At 46.6% G+C, this 20,628-nt stretch overlaps 1 protein-coding gene across 1 annotated transcript in view; it reads left to right on the top strand.

Annotated features, from left to right (window-relative positions):
* LOC144827542 (putative thiopurine S-methyltransferase) overlaps positions 1-20,628 on the top strand; it is a 315,654-nt gene that overhangs the window by 265,726 nt on the left and 29,300 nt on the right. The window contains exon 6 of the mRNA XM_078685806.1: positions 18,558-18,629. Coding sequence (XP_078541932.1) covers positions 18,558-18,629 — 72 coding nt within the window. The remainder of the gene's footprint in view (positions 1-18,557; positions 18,630-20,628) is intronic.

Below are 20,628 nucleotides of genomic sequence, written 5' to 3'. Positions count from 1 at the left end.
ACAAGAGGATTGTAAACAGGTTCTTCAATCCTTTAGACAAATGTTCTCACTGACACCCAGTCAGACAAACTGGTGCACCCATGAGGTGGACACTGGTGACAGTCTGCCTGTCAACGAGTAAAATCTACAGGCAACCTGACCACGTCAGGGACTGCATAAAGAAAGAAGTTCAAAAGATGTTGGAATTTGGAGTCATTGAACCCTCAGAGAGCCCTTGGGCTAGTCATGTAGTTCTAGTGCCAAAACCTCACACCCAGGATGGTAAGAGAGAGATGAGGTTTTGTGTAGACTACAGGGGTCTCAATGCTGTCACTAAGACAGATGTCCATCCAATACCTAGGGCAGATGAACTCATAGACAAGTTGGCTTCTGCAACTTTCTTGAGTACATTTGACCTAACAGCTGGTTATTGGCAAATCAGGTTAGCTGAGGATGCCAAGGCCAAAACAGCATTTTCTACCCCAGGAGGTCATTACCAATTTGTGGTGATGCCCTTTGGTTTGAAAAATGCACCTGCCACTTTTCAAAGGTTGGTGAACCAAGTTCTCACTGGGTTGGATTACTTTTGTGCAGCATATCTAGATGATATTGCTGTCTTCAGCTCCACCTGGAAGGATCACCTGATCTACCTGAGGAAAGTTTTGGAGGACCTGCAAAAGGCAGGCCTCACTATCAAGGCCACCAAGTGCCAGATAGGGCAGAGTCAGGTTGTGTACCTGGGCCACCTTGTAGGTGGAGGCCAGGTTCAACCATTGGAGAGCAAGATACAGGCCATCAAGGACTGGGCTCCTCCAACCACCCAGACACAGGTCAGAGCTTTCTTGGGCCTGTCTGGTTACTATAGGAAGTTTGTCAAAAATGATGGGTCCATTGTGACACCACTTAATGACTTGACAAGCAAGAAAATGCCAAAGAAAGTTCAGTGGACAGTTAGCTGTCAAAAGGCATTCGATGACCTGAAGCAGGCCATGTGTACTGCACCTATTCTCAAGAGTCCTGACTACTCCAAAACCTTCATTGTCCAAACAGATGCATCTGAGTTGGGTGTGGGAGCTGTTCTATCTCAACTGAATATTGATGGTCATGACCAGCCCATTGCTTTTATAAGTAGAAGGCTGACCCCTAGAGAGAAACGTTGGTCAGCTATAGAGAGGGAGGCCTTTGCTGTGGTTTGGGCCCTGAAGAAGTTGAGGCCCTACTTGTTTGGAACTCACTTCAAGATTCAGACCGACCATAAGCCCCTCTTATGGCTAAATCAGATGAAGGGTGAAAACCCCAAACTTCTTAGGTGGTCCATTTCCCTACAGGGGATGGACTTTACAGTGGAGCACATACCAGGGACTGACCATGGCAATGCAGATGGTCTCTCCATGTATTTCCACTTAGAACAGGAAGACTCACCTGGTCAAGGTTAGTTTAATGTCCCTAAGTTTGGGGGGGTTATGTAGGAGAGTAGGGTCTGCAATCCTATGGTCACCCCAGATTTTTTGCTTTTTGCTTCACTGGTTTATGACTTTCTCTGGCTGTGGGCCTGCTAATCAGACCCACAGCCTAGCTGTTCTCTCTCTAAATTGACATCCATGTACTTTAGGTGCATGTACCAATTGGTACTGGGCCACCTTCTCAGTCCCTGTACAGTGTACCTTAGGTACCCAGGGCATAGGCGTACCCAGGGCCTACCAGGGGCTGCAGCATGTATTATGCCACCCCTGGCTGGCCATCCAAAACTGACACAACTGGCTGCTAAGACAGCTCGGGCAAGGTGGTGTAATCACCCTTTGCTGTAGATATAGTATGCCTATATCTAACCCTAAAATGGACACATATATTCCTATCAGTCACTCCTATGGCAGGCCGTATCAATCCTGAAGGCAGAGTGCTTGGAATTATGTGAGATGGTGCTCTGGCATGAGCTGAGCCCGTCTGCAGCTTGCGGAACCAAGTCCTAATAGCTGTTCCATGATAACGCTATACCATATACTCTTAAGTGCATTATAATCCTCGCGGTTAAATGCTAACTTTGGTATAGCATTATCAAAACATGTCGAGTAAGGTGTCATACGAATTGGAATACTACCCCCTTGCCAATTCTGGCGACGGGGGTAGCATTCCACCCTTCTAGAGGGACACAACATGTATGTAACTGTGAACCCCTGTTAAAGTTATCTCGAGCCTTGGCATCACAAAATGGATGCTGCCACCACAAACACAAGTCTGACCTCCTGCTGCTAGTAGTCCTTCCAGCGAGAGAGGCTTGGACAAAGGGTTTGCTAGCACCACCCCAGACAGGATTTTGTGTATTGGGTAGGACATGCCTGGGCACACAAGGTGTCCTGTGCATACACCGGTTCAAACCAGTTGCTGGGGCCTCCCTGCCCCAGCTCTGGCATGAAACCGAACAAAGGATAGGGGGTGTAGCCACCCCCCTTCCTGGTCCCACCCAGGGGAGGGACCTAGTCACTAGTGCAGCCCCCTTCAGGAGAATAACGGTAGGAGCTGGTCCCATTCCAAATTAGATTATCCTGAACAACTTTACAAGAAGAAACTCTGGACTTCGACGTTCTGCTCCACAGAAGACTGAAGAATCTCCCTTGTGGGCAAGGAGTGTCCACCCTGCAACTGCAGGCACCATCAAGCGTCCAGCTGCTTCACTTTGTCGTCTTCCCTCGAGGATCCAGACTTCAGAGCTCGACAAGACCCGGATTCCCAGACCTCTCCGACCTCAACTCACATCTGCAGCACAGCTGAGATCCGTGGGTGCGACGAGACACGTGGGACCGGCCATCTTGAGAGAAACTGCACTTCGCTTCCAGCACGACTCCCGAGGTAAACTCGACCAAGTGCTTTGGGGATTGAGAAGCCCCAGTCCCGAGAGCTCCTGCACCGAAGATCAGCCCTCCAGCATCCACGAGATCTGCGTGGGGCCCTTCTGCCTGTTTGCTGCTCGACACGTTGTCTGGTCACTTGCCGGCTGGCTAGTGCCCTCCTAGACGACGACCTTTGAAATCTTCACTGCTGGTCTGGTTGCTCCAGACTGGCCCTTGCTTCCTTCCAAAAGAGAAGCACCCCGGACCCTCCTGGTCCACTCCAGACGCCGTTTCCACTCACTGCGTGGGTTGCCTTTGCCAAGGCCTCTTGACTCCAAATCCGGATCCGACAACGCCGACAGCGAGAGCCTGCGTGGGACAGCTCGTGCCTCCATCCTGGTCGTCGAAGACACCTCCTGGTCCACGTGGCTGCAGAGACAAGCGTCCACTCTTCACCTGATCGCGACGACAGCACCTGGTTCCTTCCTGGTTCCACACCGGTCACTGGCTAGTGACTTTGAACACTGTCCCCTCTGCTTTCAGGTCCTCTTCTTCCTCGATCCACCCGCGGATCGCACCGGACATCTTCCTCCTGGTCGCCTGCAGCATCTTTTCTTCCAGGCTCCATAGACTTCAACGCAGAAACCCGACACGACTTCGCACCTATGCACCCGCAGCCCGTGGGTGAGGTAACAAGAGCATTTCGGTGCTCAAGGGTAGCTTGACTCTCCTAGTGTCCAGATTCACAGTCGTTTTAGTCCTAACCAGTCAGGATTGTCCGTACTCACCTTTTTCTTGAACTGTACTGTCCATAGACGTTGTTACGCATCCCGCGTGTGAGTTCACACTCTGCACACGCGTCCTGTGGGCCTCCTATTACTTACCTGAGGTTAGGATAGGGTAGTCCCAGCGAACCTCCAGCCTCTGGACAGCTCCATTCCTTCTATTGATTTCCTTATACCATTTACTTAGTATATGGTTTGTTGTGCCCCTAGGGCACCATTGTAATATTGTGCAAGTTATCGTATTTTTCCTAAGAGATTGTCATGTGCTTAGCCCTTTGATCTCATAAAGAGTTCAGAGGTGTTTGTTATTAATAAATATACTGTTTATTTTCATAACAACCTGTGTGGTGTCCTTTCATCTGGTATTCAAGGGGTTATATGTGGTAAAACAGCTGGCTTCACATGCCAAAAGAGTTTAGCCTAAGACTGCTTTGTCCATGCTACCATTAGGATAGCTGGTCTATAAGGATGACTTACAACCAATCACCATAAGGGTTGTTTGGACTGATACAAGGTGATCACTAGAACTAGTGAGCATCATATATCAGGCCAACTTCTCACAGCGCGTGCACATGGAGTCCATCTTGGCCTCTATGGAGGTAAGGCTGGATATCATGGTGAGGAGGAGGTCCCTCAGATCGTCCGTTGATGCGGGTGTCCCCGTGGGAAGGCATCCGTCGTGTTATTTTCAGTCTCGCCTTGTCTTCTGGATGATTTGCGGGCTTCGAATGGAATTTTCTTTTGCTTTCCGTCTGTTTTCCCCATGTTGGTCCCTGTGTTTAAGGTATGGTCCCTTGGTATGGCGAGGCGAGTAGGAAAGAGTATGATTAGACAGGGTGTAGGAGCGTTGCTTCGTCTACACAAGGCTGTGGCGGGGTAATAATGCCTACATTTTAGGGTTAGCGCCGGAGTGCGTTGGGTGGTATTTTAGAAATGGAGGTGTAGCCCCTCACCGCACTGCTGAGAGATGGGGTTTATTGCTCCGCGGGCCCAGGTGCGTGGTCGGCGTAGTTGGATTCAGGTTGTGGGTAATACTGTGCAGTTAGGGGGGTGGCGATCAGAAAAAAGTATCCAGCACACCTAGTTCCGGCAGGCGTGGCAGTGGGTGCGCCTGTGCCTATGAACGTCTATGACGGTGTTTTGGGGATCGTGGTGGCCCCGGGCCCAGTGGGTCACAAAAGCGACCGCCCAAAGAGGGGCAGCAGCAAAGCAGCCGGTCCCTCCCGCGGACAAAAGCTCCACAGGTAAGTCATGGGGTGGGGCAGCTGATCGGCACAGTCAAATAGTATTTTCTCTTACTGGCCAGGTAGGACTTGCGGGCCCCAGGCGCCTGCACAACAAGTCCAGCGGGAGCGACGGGCGGCAATAAATTCCAATCAATGAGGAATGGGAATGGACTAAATTTTTTTAAATAACGAATTAAGTAGAATGACTCCATTTTATTGGAAACCCTGCGGGCATTCATGGGCCGCTGCCCCTGGAGTCGTGCTTCAGCAAGTAAACCCTACAATTTTACCCACAGCCTTTTTTTCTTATGATGGGTTGGAGAAATGCTTCCAAAACTTGGATTCCTTCTTCAGAGGTGTCAAGTATTCCTCCTCTTCATCACAGTGTTCTCATTCTGCTTTGCTTTCTGAACAAGAAAGAAACAGCCGGCAAGTCTCGGGTCCGCGCAGGAGGTAGAACGAGAGGGGGTCCCAGGCAGCACCCCCCGCAGTATGCAGCGGCCGCGCTGATCTCTGGCCCCCAAGCATCGGCGAAAGGTCTGGAGCGGGGCGACCACAGCCGAGGTCCGGCGATCCAGGCACAGGGTTTGGAGGTGGGAGGGCGAAGGGGGAGGGTGAATGGGGCTGACCCCACCCCCGACTCACTCCCCCAAGCTAGGCCTCTCTCACTTCGACGCTGATTTCTTCTAGGTGGCCGGCTTCCCAGGGCAACAGCAGACCGCGTCATGAGCCAGGAGCGCAGACACTTTGCAGGGGCGGGAGATCAGCGTCTGTGTAGTCAAGAGATAGGGTGCCACAAGAGTCGGCGGGCCGCTCCAACCAGCTTTGGCAGGGATGCGGCCCTCAACGTACCATCTCAGGTCCCCCGCCTCGTTGCCGTCTCCGCCGGCCACCGAGGCGCTGGCTTCTTTGGGATCAATGCGGGCAGCTAGCTGTTCTGTGCGGCAGCCGTCTTGGGGTTGCATCACCGCCGGGCTCGGATGAGGAGGACTCGGCTTTGAGGCTGGTTGCAGAGATGCCTCTGACAGCAAAGTGTGGCGGTGAGTCTCCGATCCACTGTCCAGAGCCTTTGTGGGTCGATTGTTCTGCCTATGAGGAGGATTATGATGAATTGTATCCCCGAGCAGCAAGAGCCTCACACAAGTACGGCCATCTTGCTTGGCGCCCTGTAACACCCCCTGGGTTTAATGACTCGTTCTGATTCGCTATTTGGAAATGGTGGGTATAAAGGTACATTCCCCCCTATTTGCAGATCGAAATGAGGTGTATCAATGGTTGTTTCCTCAATTACCGTTGCAACCATTGAAAAGTTAACTACTACTCAAAGGAGGTTATAACCCACTTGAAAATCGTACACAGTAATATTTGGACGACTCCCGTTTGGGGCTTGTATCTAGTAAGCTTGGGGACCTAGTGGTGGTCCAGAAGCCCACTTCCTGCTCCTTCCCCCCATCCCCAATATGTTCCCAAATGGGAAACTTTTTTTTATAGGTAGCAATGTGGTCTGTTTGTCCTTGTAGGCCACTATTATTGTGTTTGTGGCCTATCACTGGGGTTGCAAATAGCGACCTGCTAATTAATATTCATTAGGCAGTCTTAATGCGACCCCCTACAACCGGAGATTATGCGACACAACTTATAAGTGCATAGGTTGTATCACAAAGTTAGAAATAGGTCCCAAATGGTCGGTACATAATTTTCAACCACTATTTGTGATCAGGTTGTTCCTAAAACATGCTTGAAGTTCTTCAAATAAATAAGAAACAAGGGTGAATGTTAGTTATCTGTACGATAATAGTATCAACTAACAATATGAGACCATTCTTCGTTTTGAGAGTAGAACATCCTAAAAATGAAAACCCTTTTCACTGCAGTCCCTGAGCATGGTAAACACCCCACAACTTCAAGTAGCTTACCCTTCCTTTGCCCATCGACTGCTGCCATGTTTTCTCAGTTACAACAGGTTTCAGGAGGGTAGGTGAATCTTATAGAAGATTGAGCCTTATTTTACACACTCTTGAGGTTCCCCAAATAATCAGTTTCTTTCTAACTGATATCCCATAAGCCTCTTGCAGGTGCCTACAACTTCCTTCTCCACCAGCAGCTTCCACTGGCGTGGTAAATGGACCATGAGCCCTAAGGCAAGTAAGGAATATGGACTTTTCTGACTCTAACTCGATAGTACTAGGCATCAATACTTGGAGTGCAGTGACCCCTCTCTTCTCTGGGTCACAGTGCCACTGCACCTGCTCCACTAATGAAAGCTACCCTGTTGGGAGCCTCTTCTATTGTATTGATTTCATCGGGCGCTGTGCTCCTCCTGCTGTAATTTTCAGACAGTTACAACCTGCTATAATTGTGATACATTTGCAGCAGCTTAAAATGGGGCGGTTTTTGTGTGCAACGTGTTCTGTAGCGTTTTATCCTGATTAACAGAATCAGAATTACTGAAATCTAGCTAATGCAATTTGCCCTTTTAATAGTAGAACATGGGTGTCCCCTGGACAGGGAGGCATTGACCATTGGAAATGTGGGGTTTTCGATCTATTGACTCGCCTCATATGATTGGTGTAATGTGTACAATGGGTGCATTAGGTTCTCAATGACACCCAATATTTACAGGTGCAGATTAACAGGTTTCTTCATAAGGAACAAGAAAAACCCATTGCCCTCCACACCCCCCTGGGCTAAAAACAAGTTCTCTTCCAGGGGATTCTCATCAATAGTCATAAGCACTGAATTATCTCCGCCCACGTGCGGGAACCTGGAATTATCTCCTTCCACGTCCGGGAACCCGGAGCATATACAAAAATACATATATATGTGTATGTAGTAGAAAATGAGTACATAGTACGAAATAAACGCACACATATACATGTATAACATAAAAAATGTGCAGCCCCAAACATATCCAATAGGCTATGAAGCCAGAGTTACATGTGTTTTTCTAGTATGAAAATAACATATAATGTAAGAGAAGGACATGTACAGTGATAGCATTCCGCAGAAAACCTTTTATTTTCATCAAAGAAAACAAGTAATGGCAGGCAATTAGCCTAAAGAAGGCCGCATAAATAAATAACATCCCTGTACAGAAAAGGAAACTGGCACCTCGCCTTTAAGGCCTGAGAGTTTAGTTTAGTTTAGTTTTGCATTTCTAACGCGCAACAGCTACCCACAGATGGTTTCCCGGCGCGAAATTGTGAAAAATTAATAAAGGGCTAAGGATGAGGGGTGTCTAGATGTCGAATAACCATTTTTTAAGGCTTTGCGAAATTTCATGAAGTTAGTCTCAATGCGTATCGGGAAAGGTAAAGAATTCCATAACCGGGGTCCAAGATAGGAGAAAGATTTGTCGCCCATGCGGAAAAGCTTGAATTTAGGAATGACAAACTGTTTTGATGTGGAGGAGCGGAGAGTGCGGGACAGGCAGTAAGGGTGAACGAGTGATTGGAGATATTTTGGGGCCGATCCAGTATTCATTTTGTGCATAAAACAGAGTGCTTTAAATTTGATTCTATTTTCAACCCTGAGCCAGTGAAGGTCACGGAGGTATCTGGTGGTAGGAGTGGTTCTGGGGATTTTACATAACAGTCTGGCAGCAGAGTTCTGGATAACCTGCAATCTACGGATGGTTGCTTTTTTTGAGCCTAGGTAGAGTACATTGCCGTAGTCAATCCTTGAAGTAATCAAGGCATTGACTACGGTTTTCTGAGTTGACTCTGGTGGCATCCAGCAGATCTTCTTTAGCCACTTTAAGATTGCGAAACATTTGGCTGAAGTTTTTACAGTATGTTGGTGCATATTGAGGGAGTCATCAATAATAATGCCTAGATTGCGCACCTGTGAGACAGGGGTGGGGAGCGCGCCTATTTCCTTAGGCCAATGTTGGGGGCCCCACAGGTTTTTATTTTTACCGAGAATAATGACTTCGGTTTTATCCCCATTTAATTTGAGGAAATGATCCTGCATCCATCCTGCTATTTTAGTGAGAGCAATTTTAAGTGTGGAGGGAGTATCAATACTCTCAGAAGAGAGGGAAAAGATCAACTGAGAGTCATCGGCATATGAATACATCAATAGGCCTGAGTCCTTGACCATCTCCCATCATGCACCACAGGTGACAGTTAGGTCAGTTCTTTTTTCCGGCTCCTTCTGTGAGGAACCTGGAGCTTGAGCTTAACTGATTTTGACTTTTTCCAGTCAGAATTTATATTCTAACTACTTTTTTTTCGATATTTCTTGTTACTGGTTGTATTTACCAGTCTTTTTCTGACTAATTAGTCATTCTTTTTAGTCAGATATGCCACCTTTATTTTATAAATGTCCTTCCTGTGGGAAGAAGACGGCAAATCCGATCCTCATTCAGTCTGCGTCGTGTGCCTACCTTCTTCTCACGACACAGAGACATGCTACCACTGTCTTCAACTTTCAAGAAGAACATTGAAAGACAGAGAGAAGATCAGACTTCTAGGCTTTATGGAGAGAGGAAAACAACATAAAAGTGGCCAGAGAGTCATCACTCATCTGGAGGGCCCTCCTCTCCGATAGAACGGTGAAGATCTACATCACCAGAAGCTATAAGTAAGAAAAAACATTACAGCATGTCTCAACGTGGAGACCAACTAAACAAGTAAGGTCGACGTCGAAGGCCAGATCGTCGATGTTTATATGGAGTGTTCTTCCCACTGGTCTTATTCTTCTGCCATGGTGTTTTTCCATGTTATTCCCACCTCTTGCCCTCCACATCCCCCTGGGCTAAAAAAACATGTTTACGTTCATTAGCAAACTTCCTGCCATTGAGTTAGCCATATACAATGTACAATTTTTAGAGATTAATGCGTGTCTTTCAGTAGTTTGAGAATGTATTCGGAAATCCACTCCAGTCATGCAAGTAAACCTATATGAAATAGATTTATGATTTTCTAAACAATTTTTGATTCAGCACAAGGCATCAGGTTAACAAACAGCATCCATAGAGCAGACAGACAGTTGATCACAGGTGCAGTTTAAGTAAAATTACGAGTGTAGCAAGGCAGACATCTGGGCATAGCTATTAGTAGCAGGGCCATTAATCATCTGGAAAGAACTGATGCAACAAAGGAAAGGAGGGAGCAAAGAACCTTCCAAGGCGAATATATGACGTTACAACGCAAATTATTGAGAACCTAATGCACCCCATTTACACATTACACCAATCATATGAGGTGAGTCAATAGATCGAAAACTCCACATTTCCAATGGTCAATGCATCCGTGTCCAGGGAACCCATGTTCTACTATTAAAAGGGCAAATTGCATTTGCTGGATTTCAGTAATTCTGATTCTGTTAATCAGGATAAGACAATACAGAACATATTTTGCACACAAAAACTGCCCCATTTTAAGCTGCTGCAAATGTATCACAATTATAGCAAGTTGTAACTGTCTGAAAAACAGCAGGAGGAGCACAGCGCCCGATGAAATCAATACAATAGAAGAGGCTCCCAACAGGCTAGCTTTCATTAGTGCAGCAGGTGCAGTGGCAGTGTGACCCAGAGAAGGGAGGGGTCACTGCACTCCAAGTAGTGATACCTAGTACTATCGAGTTGGTCTCAGAAAAGTCCATATTTCTTACTTGCTTAAGGGCTCATGGCCCATTTACCACGCCAGTGGAAGCTGCTGGTGGAGAATTACAATGCATGCCTTTACAATGCGGTTTTTACATCGCAACTACCATTACATCACATGATTTTACAATGCATGCCATTACAGTGCATTATTTAAACTACCATTACAACGCATACCATTACAATGAATACCATTACAACGCATAATACTTTTGAGGCAACAGTGAGGTAAAGTGTAGGAGAGTGTAGGGGTAAAAATTAATATGCCCACTCCAGTGAGTGCAACAGTAGGGTAAGTGTTGAATAGTGTAGGTGTAAAAATTGCTGTTCCCACTCCAGTGAGTGCAACAATAGGGTACGTGTTGGATAGAGTAGGGGTAAAAATACTATCCCTATGTACCCCAAAACCGATACCCACCCTAAAACTAAGCAAATCCACATTACTTAGTATTTATTCTCACCGCCCTACCTCTTTTATGCCTCTGCATAGCCGTTTTTTTCTCTGCTTCTGCCTTGCACAAAGCTGCGGTTGCTTTCACTTTTTGATTGGAAGTATGTCCATAACACCTCCGATACCAAACCAAGAGTTTCACTACTGGCCTGACTGTTCTTCAGATGTGCCTTCTACCCTTTTCGGGGTTTATGGCTATTTTTCCTCTTCTGTACTTCTTGGTCATGGCTTCCTTACCAGTCGACTCTGGGTTGGCTCTTTTGGGATTATTTTCTAGGGAGTTCCCTCCACCTCTTGCAAGCGCGGTTGCAGTTCTAACCCCTTTGGGGGATTGCTTCCCCTGTACTAATAAGCATAAGGATTGCGGTGAGTAGGCGGCTGCCTGACCCCCCAACACCCTCTGTGATTTTGTGCACACTCGATCTTGAACATTGGTGGCATCATTTTAATGTGTACAGCGTTCTGAATGTCTGAATATGTTTTAAAATGATTTACGATTTTAATTTCATTTAACTTGCTTCTTTGCACACATACATTCCTACCTCTCGGCTCCCGACTCGTTCCCCGCAGCTGTGTGCTGTTTGAGTGGAGGGCGTGGAGACCTGCACCAGAACGCGCAGGGCGGTTCCGGCACCACATGGGGCGGAGCTGATTGCAAGCTCCGCTCGTTACTTAAGCTTGGTAGCTTCACTGCTCACTGAGGATTGCGGTGAGTAGGCGGCTGCCTGATCCCCCAACACCCTCTGTGATTTTGTGCACACTCGATCTTGAACATTGGTGGCATCATTTTAATGTGTACAGCGTTCTGAATGTCTGAATATGTTTTAAAATGATTTACGATTTTAATTTCATTTAACTTGCTTCTTTGCACACATACATTCCTACCTCTCGGCTCCCGCCTCGTTCCCCGCAGCTGTGTGCTGTTTGAGTGGAGGGCGTGGAGACCTGCACCAGAACGCGCAGGGCGGTTCCGGCACCACATGGGGCGGAGCTGATTGCAAACTCCGCTTCCTATATATTTAATGTGTCAGAGAACGCGCAGCGGGCGCGCCGGTGGCGCGCCTAAGGCAAGCCCGTCTGCGCCCGTCCGCTCCCGGCTCGTGCCCAGCGCCGGTCACTATGCCCAAATTGATTCATTGATACGCCATAGCTGGTCTAGAGAAAGTCTCCTAGACCTCAGACCAGCTACCTCAGATAACCACTTGAGGTACAACCCCTCACTAGCTCAGCAAAGCTACATTTGCCCTAACTGCCACTTTGCCCTGCAACCTGCGATAACCAATACGGGCAAGGTCACTAGAGAGAGCTGCCGCGGCACCCTCCCGCGTGAAATAAAGGCTTGTTTAATCAATTGCCGTTCCCTGCCGAAACACGCCAGTGATATCTGGCTCTCCCTTACAACGAATGCTTGGGACCTGTTGTTCCTCACGGAAACCTGGACCAAAGAGTCCTCGCACCCCGACATCGCCCTAGCTGTCCCTCCAAACTATCATTTTGCGGGACTTAATAGACCTGGCTCAAAGACAGGTGGAGGAATAGCTATTATTCTCAGAGAACACTGGACAATCTCTTCTAGGAAACTAGATAACTTGGGCCCCATTGAAGCTATGTATTTCTGCATTTCCGAGGCAGCTCTCCTCATCTGTGCATGGGTACTTATCTACAACACACCGAACACCCCCCCCATTTACATTACCGAATTAATGTCGAGGTTAGCTGACCTCTCACTAAAACACTCTCACTTTACTGTCTTGGGGGATTTTAATCTACATGTAGATGACAGTAACTGTACAAAGGCGTGTTCCTTGGTAGAGACCATGGAGGGTTTTAACCTTCTGCAAAAAGTTGTTGGCCCCACACACTCTGCTGGGCACACGTTAGACCTGATTTTCACCAACCTACCTGGCCTCTCCACTCTTACCCCTCTCCCTGTGACTTGGTCGGACCACTTTACTATCCCTTTCAACCTAAAACTCGCCACAACTGTGACCCCTGTCTGTAGGTCGGAGAGGACGGGTAGAAAGTGGTTTAAAGTAACGCTTGAGGAGCTTGAGCCTGCTCTAGCCAAGCTCAAATGGCAACCCTCCGCGAAGATTAATGATGATGTTGCGAATCTAAATCAATACATCACTACGGCCATTGAAAATATCGCCCCCCTCACTACCCTTTCTTCAGCTAGAACCAAGCCCTCTGCTCCCTGGTTCTCCCAGCTGCTGCGGGAAGAAAAAAGTGAATGTAAAAAGCTGGAACGCCTTTGGCGTCGTACCTATGACCCAGGCGCCAAATTAACGTACAGAGGGGCACTAAAAAATTTCCACAAACTCAAACAAACTGCCATGAGGGAATACTTTGCCTGTAAAATCAAATCTGCAGATAACAGTGCCAAGACACTCTTCCAAGTAGTAAATGACTTCACCAACCCTTCTGCCCTTCTGCACAAGACAGAGCCCTGCCAAGAACTCTGTGACAATTTATCCAATTTCTTTCATGAGAAAATTTCTCTCATCTATGCTTCTTTTAATACAGTGCAAAAACCTCATATTGATGACACTCCCCCCTCCGATCCTAGCCCCAAGGATAAGAGGCTTAGGGCGTTCAAAGCCATCACCTTAGAGTTGGCACTGAAAAAACTCCTTCTATGTAAATCAGGCTCACCCTTAGATCCTATGCCTGCTCAAGTTTTCTCCACAGTTGCTCCGGCGATTGTGCAACCTCTGCTATCAATATGGAACTCCTCCCTTAGATTAGGACAGTTTCCGGACGCCTGGAAGCAGGCAATTCTCATCCCCCTGTTAAAAAAACCCGACGCGGACTCTGCTGTTTTCAGTAACTACCGCCCGATATCCCTGCTACCAAAACCTGCCAAAATTTTGGAAAAAATAGTACAGGAACAACTATCAGACCATATTGAAAGACATGACTTGTTACATGACTCACAATCCGGCTTTAGGACCGGTTATAGCACAGAGACTGCACTTCTAGAGGTGGCGGAGACCGTGCGAGAGACTGTGGACGGGGGAGAAGTAGTCATGTTAGTGCTCCTCGACCTGTCTGCAGCCTTCGATACGGTCTCCCACGCCATCCTCCTGAATAGACTCCGTGAGATGGGGATTTGCGGCACCCCTTTGGCCTGGATTAATTCCTTTCTTACAGGCCGCACACAACAAGTCTGGTGCCGCCCTTTCTGGTCCAAAGACAGGAAACCTCTTGGCTGTGGGGTGCCCCAGGGATCGGCTCTTAGCCCCCTCTTCTTTAACATCTATGTGGCACCCCTAGCAAAGGTAATTGAGTCTCTGGGGGTAAGAGTGATATCGTATGCTGACGACACTCAGCTTATTTTTTCTCTTAAAGATCAATCACCCTCTGGTTTTGACAACTTCAGAATCTGTCTCTCCAATATCGTGGTATGGATGACTGCAAACACGCTAAAACTGAATACGGATAAGACTGAGGTGTTATTTTTTAATCAGACTATCCCCTTATCCCCCTCCACCTGGTGGCCTGTGGAACTCAACCCTCCACCTGCCCCGGTAAGGGTGGCCCGCAATCTTGGAGTTCAATTTAATAATAACTTATCTTTTAAAACCCATATTCAGAAAGTCACCTCAGCATGCTTTGGGAAACTTCATATGATAAGAAAAATCTCCCCCTTTCTTCCCAAGGAAGCTCTGAAGACAGTGACACATGCCCTAATTACGTCACACTTAGATTACGCGAATAGTCTATATGTGGGACTACCGGCCTATCTGCTTCACAGACTGCAAATAGTGCAGAATGCCGCTGCCAGGCTAATTTGCAAAGTCCCCTATCGACACTCAATCTCCCCCCACTTGAAGAAACTGCACTGGCTACCGATCACTGCTCGCGTTAAATTTAAGGCCCTGATACTAGCTTTTAGAGCTCTTATCGGGAAAGGCCCTAAATACCTGAGGCAAAGACTGAAACCAGTTCACTCCGCCCTCAATCTCAGATCGAATCATCTTCACCTGCTGTCAACCCCCCGATTTCGTTATGCGAGAAAGGGTGGCAGAGCCTTCACAGTGGCAGTATCCAAGCTGTGGAACTCTCTGCCCATCAGTCTTAGGACTATTGACACTGAATCTCAGTTCAGGGGCAAATTGAAAACCTTTTTATTCTCAGACCATTAAGTCCTGCCCCTCCTCTCTGCATTCCTTAGCGCCGGGACACCCCCGTTGGGGGTAGCTGTGCGCTTAATAAATGTCAATAATAATAATAATAATAATATCAGCTACGATCTTGGGTGACGTCAGGATCCTCACTCACCTTGTTCCCTGGCTTGTTGGTCGGGAACAGGTTGCTCCATGCACATAAGGACTTTATTTAGCGTGTGGCCTTCGTGTTTGTTTGGCTGTGGACACTGCCTCTCCATATATTACTTCAGTTATATATACTTTATATATTTCTGGCGTTGGTCTTCCCATACTATTTTCTTTTGCGATGAGGACTAGGTATCTGAATAGGCCTCCCCTTTGTTGGCTCTGTTCTTCTCGACCCCTTTTGGAGTCCTCCATTGTGGTCTTTATTTCTTTAATTTAGAGGGGTTGTTTCTCCCCTGTGGTTTTCTTTTCAGTTGTCTCTCGACTGCCTAATTGTACCCGTTCAATCAGTAGTGCTGTTTCTGTCTGCTTCCTTGGTTTTCTGGGGTGTGAATTCTACCCCACCCTCTCCCTTTAGATGAGGCAAAGTGGCTGGTTTCTAGCTTGCCATTGTCTCACCTGCAGCCCATGGCCGCTGCTGTGGTTGTTTATATATCTATATACATGTATCTATATATATATATATATGTGTGTGTGTGTGCATATATATATATATATTTGCGTGTGTGTGTGTTTTATGCCTTCTTTTCTTGGGATTCTGCATTAACCAGTCCCAGAGGGCTTCTTTCTCTTGAAGTGTTTCCTCTACCTCACGTGGTCTATGGCCATGATTCTTGTTATTGCTTGCCATGCTTTTCTTAATCTATTGTTTGGTGCTCTCTGTATTACCAACTTCTATGGCTAGGAGCTTTGGCCCAGTTGTTTTACTTATTGTCCATATCGTCCATATTGCGCTCTTTAACCACTTCCATGCTAATGACAAGGCCAGCTCGTCATGCAGTACACTGGAGCTGTGCTTATGACGAGCTGACCTTGTCATGAACAATGGGAAAAGTCATAGTTCAGCACCCAGCGGGAATTGCCTTAGCATTGAAGGTGTTAAGCGATCGAATACAGGACAGGAGGTACCGGGAACTGGGACGGTACTAGAGGTGTTGCAGGGTATGCTGTCTTGGTTGCCATGGATGGCGGGGCACTGAGTGAGCCGGAGGAGTTGTGTACGCAGCACTTTCAGCTGGGGCGCACTTACCTGCGCTATCCAAGGCCTGTAACTCCCAGCCACAGACAAGGAGGCAACATCAAGCATGGAGCAGATACCCTCTTTCGGCGCACCTGATCCCAACATGGCGGCTGCAGCACAAAGGCGGACAAACCCCAGTCACAGAGGCCCAGGAGGCACTAGATAAGTGGGAGGTCAAAAGCCAGAGACCTCTGGGTCCTCAGAGGAACAGAGTGAAGACCCAGCCAGACTTTGGACATAGTTCTCCTCGTCTCTACCCCTACCTCTGTTCCCCTACCTCTCCCCTCTTCCTCCCATGCCACATTCGTCTTGTATCATGTACCTTTGTAACATTGCTATTTGTGTCTTTTTTGAGTATGCATCACCATGCCCCAGTAACTGTTTGTAACCATGTAACTGTTACCAAACTACCTACCCCCTACCCCTCCCCGCTCTACTCCTCTCCACTTTCCTGCTACTGACCTCTGCCCCCACCTGTTCCTGGGCATAGTCCCCACCCTGTTTACCTGTGAATTTTCCTTCGTCATTTGAGATCTAGCTATTTTGTCTGATGCCCGATGGAGCTACCTGGTTTAGCTATAGGGGAGACAGGTCGGGGATTCCCTCCTTGGACGTCACCTACCCAGTCGGTCTTTAGCCAGACTTACTTTCATCTCTCCTTGTCGTCTCTTCCCGCATCCTCCCTCTATTTATGTGTCTCCTCTCCTCTATCAGTGTATTGAGACTGAACTATTTTGTCTGATGCCCGATGGAACTACCTGGTTTAGCTATAGGGGAGAAGGGCCGGGGACTCCCTCCTTGGTCGTCACCTACCCAGTTGGCCTTTAGACAGACTTCATTTTGTCTCTCCACGTTGTCTCTTCCCCTATCCTCCCTCTCTCACCTTCCTTGTCCCCTCACCTCTATGCTCCATTTATTTTGCCCTCCATGATCTTTAAATGTTTCCCATTAAGTTCTAGCTACTTGGCCAAAGCCCGATGGAGCTACCTGATAGCTATAGAGGAGATAGGTTTTGGGACTTCCCCCTCGACCGTCACCTACCCAGCCGGACTTTGGGCAGACTTTCCTTCGTCATTATGCCGTATCTCCCTCCCACCTCTTTACCCATACCCCTTTCCCCTCTACAGTTCACTTATCTCGTTTTCTATGCTCTTGTAATTGTTTGTCTAGCAACTGATGTAATCTTGTAATTTTGTGGAACCTCATGTAAAGCGCTCTGATACCTCCGGGTCTAGCGAGCGCTATATAAAACTCTTAAAATAAAATAAATAAATAAATGCAATTGTCCTTAGCCTTCCGCCTCGGTCTCTTGGGCCGTTTGACCTTCCGAGGGCGTTGTAGAGCTATGTTTATATGGAGTGTTCTTCCCACTGGTCTTATTCTTCTGCCATGGTGTTTTCCCATGTTTTTGCACAGCTGCGGATTTGGTTCTATACGGGGCTCTCCCAGTTTTCTGGTGGGATGTTTTCATCCTCACTCTCCCTTCCTGGTGAGCTGCCTCTCTCTCTCTCTTTGTCTTATGCAGACCGGATAGCTTAGGCAGGGAATCAATTTGCAAACCATCCTCCGGGATGGTGTTGCTTGGGTATCTCATTCACAGGTAAGGAACCTGCAGCTAGACATCTCTATCACATGAATACGTAACTTACCTTTGGTAACGCCTTATCTGGTAGGGACTAGATATAGCAGCTGATTCCTTACCAACTCACCTATCCTCCCTGCTCTGCGTACTGATTCTCCTTTTCTTTCAGATCCCTTGTATACCCCCTCATGCATTTCGTGGGTTAAAGACACAAAAGAGAAAAGACAAACCAACAACTAATAATTATTATAAGCATCATTCAAAAAGAGGATTCTTGTTGGGCACACTGTGTCCATAGCAGTTACTATACATGGCTCAGTGTTTTAGCGCAGAAAGTAGTTGCGGAAGAAACTGACGTCAGCGCATCAGGGGAGGGCTTACATGGACTCTTACTACGTCACATCCGGTGGACCATGTCGTTACAGAGTCGCTCGACGCCCTCTACCGACTCGCAGAGGTACTGCTGTAGAAACAATTCCGGATCCAATCTGTTATCTGGGAATAATTCAAAGGTAAGGACTCTGTGGCTAGATCTAGTCTCTACCAGCCAAGGCGTTACAGAAGGTAAGTAACTTATGCGATTCCATGTTAGAGCTTGAAACGTTTCTGACTTCTTCTCTGGTAGTTAATGCTGATGTCTTGTAATGCCATTAAACATTATACATAAACATTTGAGTATGCACCCTAGTTTTATAAATTCTGTTCATGTATTTTAAATGTATTTTTTATTCTTGTGACAGAATTTCTGCAAAGTATGATGGGATTTGGGATAGAGGATCTCTGGTTGCAATTAACCCACGTGATAGAGAGCGGTGAGTAAAATTATTTGGGAGAGTCATTGTGTCCCCTTCCACACATTTGTCTGTTTTGGCAGATGAACTACCAGTGAAAATAGCAGACTCTTTCGCCTGAGTGTTTCTACTTTCATAACATTTTGCATTTTGATGAGCCGCTTTACATGAAGATTATGGTGAGTTACCATCCCAGTACACGCCCCCCACCCTAACTAATTTGCATGGAAGTATCTCCCCAAAAAAGGTATTTACCAGTTATGGCATGCATACATATGCTGTTCAGGTAATGCCTGTAATACCATGATCATGATCAACAATAAGTGCTTCACTTCATTTATTGTGCTCAACAGACAGTGACTCCAATTTGGCCAAATTATTGGTATTGTAGATAATCCCACTGACGCTGCATGAGCCAAAATATCCATGTTCGCATAAATGATGTTGTGGAAGGGTATTTTTAATTTAGAATTTTCAGAAAAAAGGGGTAATTTACGGTTCATGTTTCTAAATTTGTTGCACTGACATCCATGGCCTCTGAAGGACAATAAAAAAGGTTAGGTCTGCTGTTGTACCCAGAAGCATTATTCTTCTGAAGCAGCAAATGCATGCATGTTACCATCAAAAATCTGTATAGCCTGTAAAAAATCTGTAGACACATCAGATAACTGTGTCCCCATAACAGATATAGAAGCAAATGCATCAAAAGAAAAAACGGTCGCAAACAGGCATATTTCCGGAATCTGCCCCTTTGCGACCAGTATTTTTGAATTTGGGATGCATCATCCCAAATGCAAAAATCGCGATTTGAAGAATCGCAAAATTTGCGATTACTTAAATTGCGATTGCATTTAAGGCATCGCAAATTGCGATACCTCAAAAGCAATGCATGATGCCATTGAAAATTGCGATTTCCCTATTAGAAGACGCAAATTACCGGCAAATGAAACTTGACGGTAATTTGCAAAAACTTTGAAAAACGCACTAAAGTGCATTTTTCAAAGTTCCTGGTTACACACACACATGCTCAACATGTGTTCACATTACAATTTCAGGGGTGCAACAGGGTGTCCTTTTTGCACCCTTGAAATTGAATGCACAATTTGTGAGTACCTTTTGGGTACTCGCAAATTGCGCGTGCAATTCCCATTTATTCCTATGGGCCTCTAGGCCCATAGGAATGAATGAGAAGCAATTTCTTAATTGCGACTCACAATGTGCGAGTCGTAATTAAGGAATTTGTAGGAATCACAATTTTATTGCGATTCTTACATGCATAGGCAATAGCGATTCTTTAATTGTGATTCCTTAAAAATCGCAATTAAAGAGTCGCTATTGACTTCTTTGATGCATGTGCACCTTAGTGTTTTTATGTATTTGGATATTCTGTGACAAGAAAGGTTGCATAAGGTTGTAATATTGTCCCAGTTTCGTCTTTGCCCATTACTAATTCTATGCCATTGGCTATTTCATCATCCCTTCTGTACTTCAATATCAAAAATCCCACCAGAATTGTTGCCATTATATGTCATGATTCTGACATCACGTGCCACAATATTATTGATATGTTCAAGATTTCTTCCGGTATGCCTGTGGCTTCGCGTTTGCTAGGCATTTTAGAGGCAGATGAATGTGGTAGGGAGGCTGGACAGTATTCCAAAAGGATTGTTCTGTGTGCTGTGGGGCTGCTTATTGTGCCATTGGGTTGCTCATTATTCTTCAAGATTGCTTAATGTTTCAAGGAGATATTCAGTATGCCAAGGGAGTGTTGAATAGACCATGTGCTGTTCAGTGTTCCTGGGTCATACCCAACATGTCAGGATGCTTGCCAATGGTCTAGTTTCCTATGCAAGATGCCAGTAAGCAGCTGATTAGTGTTCTGTCGATGCTCCTCTGGCGTCAGTGGGCTTTCAAATATGCCAGGGTATGCAACTCAAAATATATGAGCAGTGTGACTGATTCCTTTGGGCCACACAAATGGCATGTGCCTTGCATAGCATAATCCTCCCAGGAACTACTC

Source organism: Lissotriton helveticus, chromosome 4_1 (assembly GCF_964261635.1).
Source record: "Lissotriton helveticus chromosome 4_1, aLisHel1.1, whole genome shotgun sequence".
In the NCBI taxonomy this organism is placed as follows: Eukaryota; Metazoa; Chordata; class Amphibia; order Caudata; family Salamandridae; genus Lissotriton; species Lissotriton helveticus.
This window is presented reverse-complemented; position numbering and strand designations above follow the sequence as displayed.